The 9,679-nt window shown below is 38.4% G+C and overlaps 1 protein-coding gene across 1 annotated transcript in view; it reads right to left on the reverse strand.

Moving 5' to 3' along the window:
- LOC106874171 (ankyrin repeat and MYND domain-containing protein 1) overlaps window positions 1-9,679 on the reverse strand; it is an 84,310-nt gene that overhangs the window by 1,303 nt on the left and 73,328 nt on the right. The window contains exons 14-15 of the mRNA XM_052969145.1: window positions 8,770-8,972; window positions 5,126-5,151 (exon numbers count right to left, since the gene is read on the reverse strand). Coding sequence (XP_052825105.1) covers window positions 5,126-5,151; window positions 8,770-8,972 — 229 coding nt within the window. The remainder of the gene's footprint in view (window positions 1-5,125; window positions 5,152-8,769; window positions 8,973-9,679) is intronic.

The following is a 9,679-nucleotide window of genomic DNA, read 5'->3' on the forward strand; positions in this document are numbered from 1 at the left end:
TATTTCCAAAGGTCTCGGTCAGAAGTTATTGCCTCGGTGAGGCCCAATGTTCAAAGGTCGTGCTTCACCACCTCATCCCAGGTCTTCCTGAGCCTACCTCTTCCACAGGTTCCCTCAACCGCTAGGGTGTGGCACTTTTTCACACAGCTATCCTCATTCATTCTTGCCACATGACCATACCAGCGCAGTCGTCTCTCTTGCACACCACATCTGATGCTTCTAATGTTCAACTTTTCTCTCAAGGTACTGACACTCTGTCTAGTATGCACACTGACATTACACCTCCATCGGAGCATACTGGCTTCATTCCTTGTGAGCCTACGTATGTCCTCAGCAGTCACAGCCTATGTTTCACTGCCATGTAGCATGGCTGCTCGTACACATGCGTCATACAGTCTGCCTTTTACTCTGAGTGAGAGGCCCCTTGTCACTAGCAGAGGTAAGAATTCTCTGAACTTAGCCCAGGCTATTCTTATTCTAGCAGCTACACTTTCAGTGCACCCTCCCTCACTACTGACTTGGTCACCTAGATAGCAGAAGCTATCAACTAAGTCTAGTTTTTCTCCCTGGAATGTGGCCAAAGTTGTTTTCTGCACATATTCAGTGTTTATTGCACCTGAACATCTGCCACATACAAAAACTAACTTCCTAGTTAACCTGCCTTTGATATTGCTGCACCTCTTATGTGTCCATAGCTTGCACTGAGTACATCTTATAGAGTTTCTACCTACGCCTTTTCTACAGATCGAGGCCTTAGAGTCAACCTAGCTCAAGGTACTTACACTCTGTCTAGTATGCACACTGACATTACACATCCATCGGATCATACTGGCTTCATTCCTTGCGAGCCTACACATGTCCTCAGCAGTCTACCTGAAGGGGTTTGTGTTTTGTCTACCTTCCTACTTATTAGGACTTTGGTTTTAGCTAGGTTGACTCTAAGGCCCTTCGATTCTGGTCCTTGCTTCCACACCTGAAACTTCTACTCTAGTTCTGATAGTGACTCAGCAATTAGTGCAAGGTCATCAGCATAGAGGAGCTCCCAGGGGCATCCTGTCTTGAACTCCTCTGTTATTGCCTGGAGGACTATGATAAATAGGAGGGGGCTGAGGACTGAATCTTGGTGGACTCCTACCTATGTACCTATCCGTCTGTATGTCTATCTGTTTATTTTCATTTCCATATGCCTACATACATGTGCACGCGTGCACACACACACACACACACACACACACACACACACACACACACTGTAATGCGCTGACGGTTACATTCTGTATCCATAACTCTGTGTCAAATTCAGGTAATTTCCTTTTGAAGTTTCTGGAAGCTGTGGTCACTACTGATTTTTTTTACTGTTACAGATGAAACTTAGCATGTTCTTCATCCACTTGACCTTCAGTGTGAAGAACTGTTTTTATGACAAGGTTAATATCACCGACTTATCAACATTACAATGCTATATTAATATTACATGTTATATTAATATTACATGTAGCTGTAAAGCAATGAACTGGCAGAATTGTTAGCATGCTGGGCAAAATGCTTAGTGGGATTTTGTCCGCTTTTACATAGTTCTGAAGTTGCCTTGCCTTTCATCCTTTTGGGGGTCAATAAAATGACTACTAGCTGAGTACTGAAGCCAATGTAATTGACTTTCCCCACTCTGCCAAACTTACTGGCCTTGTGCCAAAATTTGAAACCAATATTATACATAGCTAATTTTTGTTTCATTTGTTTATCACATTTCACTACAAAGATGTTTGGTGACCTCTCTAGCACCGCCTTTTGTGTATTTAAAAAATGTGCTGAAGAATTTAAATGCTGACATTGACTACATTTGCAATTATAGTTCTGTGCCAGAGCGCTGGACGAAATGCTTTGCTGTGTTTCATTTGGCTCTTTGGGTACTGTAGTCAAATCCCAATGAGGTCAATTTCATGTCGCCAGAGTCAACAAAATAAGTTACCAGTCAAGCATTAGGCTCAATATAATCAAGAAAACCATTTCTCACAAAATTTTGGCCTTGTGCCTATGCTAGGAACAGTTATATGAAGGGAGACGGGTTTAGTTCAACCAACACAGTATTCTCAGGGAGTCTTTCATAGCTAAGCTGATAACAGGATTTCAAGTTGTAGTCAAGTAGGAGTTCATTAGGCTATGTCTGTATATGTGTTTCTTACTATATGTCACAGATAAGAACAAACCCAAATCCTCAACATTGACATTATGGAGTAACACCTTCTTACTCTCACAAACCAATTCCATACTTTTTTTACATCAACTAACATCTATGATGATCCTAATTCAATGTAGTTAATGAAATTATATTTCCAGTAACACTGCTTATTCTTGCTGAGATGGCCTTCTCCACTCTCACATATATCTAAGGATATTTCTGCTATTGAGTGGGAGAGAAAGTACGATGTTCTGTCATTACTAGCATTAACATTTCCAAAATTGCATTGAAATTGTGTTAGTGACCATGTTGCAGATGAATGATGAATATTTTGACACAAAAAAAAAACGAAACGTAAATGTTATTTACCAAACAAGTTATTTACTAAACAAGTACAGCTCCAAACTCTGATAATAAAAGCTTCCTATTTACAACACATTCCATATAGTGAAGGATTACGTTCATAACCAACTATAATGATGGCTTTCTATTAAAAACTCCAGACACTGAAGTATAACACTTACAACACAGTTTGCAGAATGAAATACAGTAGGCACAACAGCCTCTATAATAAGGTATGACATTCACAACATAGTGACTTATAGTTTTTGCAACACAATCAGTTTAATCAATCATACATTGTTGTCATCATTAATGTTGTCATTATTATTGTCATTTTACATCAATCTTCCATGCCTGCATGATCTGGGCAATGTAACAGAATCAAAGCTGGTGTTACACAAGTTTATTGCTTTGAGATGGTAGTAGCGGAGTGAGTAAAAGAGACAGAGTTAAGAAAGATGTAATAGGAGGGAAAAGGACGAAGTAATGTGAGGATGTTAGTCAGAGAATGATAAATACAGTGAAGTAGGTTGAGTAGGAGGAGGTGTAGCTCATGAGAGGGTAAAAGAGGTGCACGAAGGAGAAATAAGGTAGATGAGAAGTCAGAATATATCCTCAAAGGTGCGGGAGGAGATAGGCAGTAAAAGGAATATTCAACATGCACAAATCAAATGTTTTCCTCTCAGTAGCAGAGGGCATGGTTAGATATGTAGAAGAGATGATGGGGGAGATGAGAAAGTTTAGAATCAGTACATACAATGGTTAAAAGAAGAGCTGATAGTGGGGTAGAGATGTGACCCTTGCCCACCATAGGCTGCATTCCCCACTATACCAACACCTCTGACCAACTCCACCATTTTCTCTATCCATCTCTCATTTAACTCCCAAAACTCTTCTTGCAACATTTACTCACTGGCCCCATCCTCATCTTGCTGTCCCTCTTCCCTTCATTTATCTTCTGTCTTCTCTATTATTCTGCTGCTCATCACTGTTTCTGTGCTGCCAGTTACCATTCCCTATCCTTTGAGAAGCTTCTATTGACATCCTCCCCTCGTTCTCAAGACCATCCTTATCACTCATTTTTACCATCAACTACATCCACACTTGTTCATCGTTTACTACATCCACCCCACCCTTATTTCTAACCACCTCTTACTTTCCCCACCTCATATTCCTGTGATCTTACACACCTACACATTAGGGTCTTCTGTCTCCATACTCTCTTCTGTTCATTATTCTTATACCACTCTCTTCCTGACTCCACCCACATATATATAATAAGGGATTTATCTCCCCACAAGCGATATAAACAAGAGTGTATTTTGCACACAAAAAAAAAAAAAACACTGTGAGAGTTTTCTCTCATGGTATCTACTGCAGTATAGTTTGTTCTAACAGAACATCTTTGTTTAAGTGGGCATAAATATTACCTCTCAGTATTAATACTGTCTCTGTCGCTATTACATATATATATATATCACTGGCTAATCATGACACCAGTGCCAGTTTTGGCACTTTCATTCTACATATCGCTGATGGGGAGATGAATCACTGCTGCCTCTAGTAGTCGAGTGTCCATCACTGATAAGACCAAACAAGGTCGAAATCACATAATCTGGTGGTCGCAGTGCTGGAGGTAGCAGGGATTTATCTCTTTACTAGTGATATAAACAAGAGCACATTTTGCACTAAAAACCTAATATGAGAGCTTCTCTCATGGTAACTACCACAGTAAAGTTTGTTCCTGTTTAAGTAGGAATAGATAAAATAAAAGGTAGTCATTAATCTCCTCACAACAACAAACCTGTTTCTGTTTCTCTCATCATGCTTTAACTCCTCAACACTTAGCATGAATTCACCTGCTTTTGCACAATTTTCCTTCTTAGTTGAGGCTCTTTAGCTTTATTATAAGGCAATCTCACTAATGTTGTTGATGTTAAGAAAAAAAAAAAAGCACTCAATACACTCTGTGAGGTGATTGGCATTAGGAAGGGCATCCATTGATAAAAATCAGGACATGGTAAAAGAGACATAATTCTTCAGTTTGTTGAATCCTATTCAAGTGTCCATCCCATGCCTGCACGGAAAGTAGACGTGAAATGATGCTAATGATGATGATGTATACGATAGGCTTCCTGGAGATTCAACCAAATTTATTCACATGGAACTGGTTGGTTCAAGGTTACAGAAGACACTTAATTTGCAGTGCAGTGAGGGTTGAACACCCAAAACCATGAAGTTGTGAAGTGAACTTCATAACAACAAGGCTATGCTTACACTTAACAACTTAGAAAATAGGATTCATTGATTAATGTTAATGCTTGAAATATTTGCTCTAGCAAAGCATGAAAAAAGCAACCATGGAGTTTCCTTTTCAAACTTTACATTTTTTTTTTTCCAATTTTCCCTTCTTTACCAATTTTAGCATATCAAACCTTCTGGTTGGTTGTAACAGTTTGACATTTTAATAGAACATTATGGTAAGGTGTTGGGAAAATTTGGTGAAAATTCTTATTTCTAGTTTTCAAAGTAATAATTTCAGTAAAGATAAATTAAAAAAAAAAAAAAAAAAAAAGACATATATATATCTACAAAACAACTTACATCAGCTGCATTCTTCTTTCCTCTTCCTGTAAAATAGATGTAAAACAAATTGCAGGTGACCAAAGAACATATGAACATATTCATGAATAATACGGTAATGCAGTTGTTCACAGGATAAGTATCTACACAAAAACATGCCCTTTCATATTTAATATTTGCACTTAAGGTGAGTCCAAAGTTTTTGTCCCTTTAGTACATTGCCTGGTGATTATGGATGCTGGTCTCACATTCATAGGGTCATATGTATGACTCCTGAAGTGAGTATCATGTTGGATTCTTGAACAAGGCAATTCATTTCAGATTACTCCACTCTACTCTGCTATATTGAGTACTTACTAGGTGTTGGTGCAGCCCCCCTCTCTCTTCTCCTCCCCCTCTCTTTCCAGCTGTCTTGTTCTCAATGTCTAGCTGAGTCACAGGATGGAGAGCTGAAAGAGTGTCTCTGCCTGTTTGCGAATACATAGTAAACTTAAACAATTCTTTTCTACTCTAGGTACAAAGCCCAAAATTTTTGGGGAGGGGGCCAGTTGATTAGATCGATCTCAGTACGCAACTGGTACTTAATTTATCGACCCTGAAAGGACAAAAAGCAAAGTTGACCTCGGCGGAATTTGAACTCAGAATGTAAAGACAGATGAAATACCGCTAGGCATTTCGCCTGGTGTGCTAAAGTTTCTTATTTCTTTACTGCCCACAAGGGGCTACACACAGAGGGGACAAACAAGAACAGACAGACGAATTAAGTCGATTACATCGACCCCAGTGCGTAACTGGTACTTATTTAATCGACCCCGAAAGGATGAAAGGCAAAGTCGATCTTGGCAGAATTTGAGCTCAGAACACGAAGACAGATGAAATACTGCTAGGCATTTCGCCCGGCATGCTAATATTTCTGCCAGCTCACCGCCTGAAACAACTTAAACAATTACCAAAAGCAGAGGACACACAAGTTATGCTTGCGAGTTGCAGAATTATCTATGATAATCCTTGGTTTGGGGCCAAATTTTTAAGGTTCAAATTTCATGATATACACTGATACATACATACATATATGTGTGTGTGTGTGTTTTAAATATTATAATATAGTGAAAAAGCTTCATTATATTATTATCTAGGTGGCGAGCTGGCAAAATTGTTGGCATGTCAGGCAAAGTGCCGAGTGGTATTTTGTCTGTCTTCACATTCTGAGTTCAACTTCCACCAGAGTTGACTCTGCCTTTCATCCTTTCAGAGTCTATAAAATTGACCACCAGTTGACCGCTGAAGTTGATATAATCAACTTACCCACTCGCCCGAAATTGCTGGCCTTGTGCTAAAATTTGAAATCATTATTAAGATGACGAGACGGTAGAATTGTTAGCACACTGAATATTTTGTCTGTATGTCGAGTTCACATTTCACTGAGGTCAAGTTTGCCCTTCATCCTTAGTAGCAATTGAGCACTGGGGTAGATAATCAACTCTATCCTCTCCCCACAAATTCTAAGCTTCATGTCTATAGTAGAAAGGATTATGTTGTTGTTACTGCTATTGTTTAATCTGAGCTCAAAAATGACCAAGAAGCCCTAGAATTAAAAGCATTTTATTCATGACTGTTCTGGCTTTTTAGGTATATGTAAGACAACATGGTCATGTGTTTCCTTTTGTTTTTGAAGACAGTAAGATCTGACATTCAAAGTGGGCCAGCTTTCATTGGAGAACAAAATCTGTTGTCTATAGAAGACACAAATATAGCTACCTTGTAGTATAGAAGACACACATGTGTGACAAGAGTGGTGGAACATCATCATCATCGTCGTTTAACGTCCGCTTTCCATGCTAGCATGGGTTGGACGATTTGACTGAGGACTGGTGAAACCAGATGGCTACACCAGGCTCCAGTCTGATTTGGCAGAGTTTCTACAGCTGGATGCCCTTCCTCAACATGTCTAAAAAAGGGTTTTGGTTACTGTTTCAGTGCGCAGTCTCAGATGACTCAAAGATGAAGTGCATTTGCTGCCAGGGACATTTAATGTAAATAGTACAAAACTGGGGTCTGTGTATTGTTTAGGAATTACAGATAAAGGATGAGATCATTTGATGTACAGAGTTAAAGACTGCAAAGAATTTGGTATCTGCACTAACAGCATCAATATGGAGTAAGTATAAGAATCTTCAAGAAGAGTTGTAAGCATTGAAATCACAGAGTTGTATTCAGTTGTGACATTTGAAGAAGAGTATCAGTTGATATTAATGACTTGTAGGGACACCATATTTCGTTATGGAACCATAATATACTACAAAAAATATTAAATGCTTTTACATGTCAGTATTGCGTTCTACTAAGGTGGTAAGCTGGCAGAAATGTTAACACACCAGGCAAAATGCTTAGCAGTATTTCATCTGCCTTTACGTTTTGAGTTCAAATTCCGCTGAGGTCGACTTTGCCTTTCATCCTTCCAGGGTTGATAAATTAAGTACCAGTTACGCACTGGGGTCGATCTAATCGACTGGCCCCCACCTCCCCAAAAATTTTGGGCCTTGTGCCCAGAGTAGAAAAGAATATCGTGTTCTATTGTGTTAGCAGTGCTATAACATCACTTGTTAAGGTTGTCTCTACAGATTTTCTGTAGAAATAACAGCCAGCACTGATTTTGCTACAATGTTTCATATCTGAATACCCTTGATCTTTGATCTCATTGTTGTTTACTTTAGGCATACTCAGATATGAAACGTCAAAACAAAATTAGTGCTGGCTATAATTTCTATCAAAAATCTGTAGAGATAACCTTAAGAAGTATCAGTAGAGAAAGGTTCTACATTTGTACTCAGAGTATTAATAGAGTAGTTTTGAGGCAATTGAACTGAGAATTTCAGTGGAGTTTATATCTCACAACAGATCATTTACATTTTCAATGTTTGTAGTGATGACAGAAGATGGTGTTACACATCAACCTCTCCCCTATAAAGTAACAAACATGTCATCTTTCTGGTATTTAATACCCCAGTTACAAGTTTATTGAACATAAAACGACCCCTAAACCATTCAGACAATACCTCCATTATGGGGATTTTTAATTTTAAAAGTCTATAGTTTATAAGGATAGTAATGGGTGACTGCGGTATTTGTCTCATTAACTCTGTTCATTTCAGTGACTATATTATATGGGTTTTACAATGCTTCATAAAAGTGAAAGCTTTGTAAGCCATGCCATTGTTGTTGTAAGCAGTTGATGGCTACATTGATTAGGCTAGGGCTAATCAACAACCATCCTAAGTCATTAAAGAAATCTCTACAGGGTCACACAACCATGAATAATAAATTAAAGTTTAATGCAATAATGACTGGCTGTGAATGGTTTCTGATTTAAGCACAAGGCCATCGATTTTGAGGAGAGGGGTTAATCACTACCATTGACTTCAGTACTTGATGGTATTATATCTTATTGACTCCAAAAAGATAAAGGCAGAGCTGACCTCAGTGGGAATTGAACTCAAGATGTAAAGTGCCATAACTAAATACTGCAACATATTTTGTCATCCACCTCTCAAATTGATTTTGCTACTCCACCACCTGTCAAAACTACTTTCTTTGTTCCTGAGTTCCCTCACACAAACTGAAAAACTGAAAATTAGAAATTTTCAAACAAACAAGAAATACTCTACTGTTTTCAGCTATGTCTTGGCATTCGCCTTTATGCCTGTCTGACCATGCTGTTGATTTACACTTTTTACTGCAGTAGGAAACGGCTTTGCAGCGAGTGCATGTCTTCAGGTGTACATGTGCAGATCTGCAGCAGTCGTAACAATACTTGACTGATGATTGCCTGAAAGTAAAAATAATAGCTTTAAATATTATCAGCTTCAAACATTATGCCATTTAAGTGTTCTTTTTTTTTTTATTACTAATTTCAGAAAGAGGCAGCACCCAGAACTTGAGCAAGCCATCAACAGACAAGTGAGCCTGATGCATGCCATTGGTGCTGCTTCTAGTCAATCTCCTTACCAACAATTACCATGTAGCTGTTGATAACTTTCTCTCTCATTACTCTCACCCTCTCTCTCTTCCATTACTCTCTTCTTATCAACAATCATCATGGAGATGTCTCTCTTCCTTTCTTTTCCATTACTTTCTCCTCACCATCAACCATCATATAGCTGTCTATTAGTTTTTCTCTTTTATATTGAACAGCTGCAGTTTGATATCTGGAGGAAAATCCTAAGTAGGGAATGTTCCAGGGATCTGCAGTTTAGGATAAGGAGGATTGAAGGACTGAGGAAAGTATTTAGTGTATGCTGTGAGGTGACAGACAGTAGGTATAATGGAATATAGATAAATAGAGCAGCCGATAGGTATAGCTTTGCTAGTTCACATCTTTTAACATTTGTCTTCCATGCTGGTATGGTTAAAAAGTTTGACAGGATTCAATAGGATCATGTTCCAATATCTGTTTTGCATGGTTTCTATGGCTGGGGATGTCCTATATGTGTTTGTGAGTGGGTGTGTGATATATATGTATATATATGATATATGATATATATGTATATATATGATATATGATATATATGTATATAT

This window comes from Octopus bimaculoides, chromosome 7 (genome assembly GCF_001194135.2).
Source record: "Octopus bimaculoides isolate UCB-OBI-ISO-001 chromosome 7, ASM119413v2, whole genome shotgun sequence".
NCBI classification, from domain to species: Eukaryota; Metazoa; Mollusca; class Cephalopoda; order Octopoda; family Octopodidae; genus Octopus; species Octopus bimaculoides.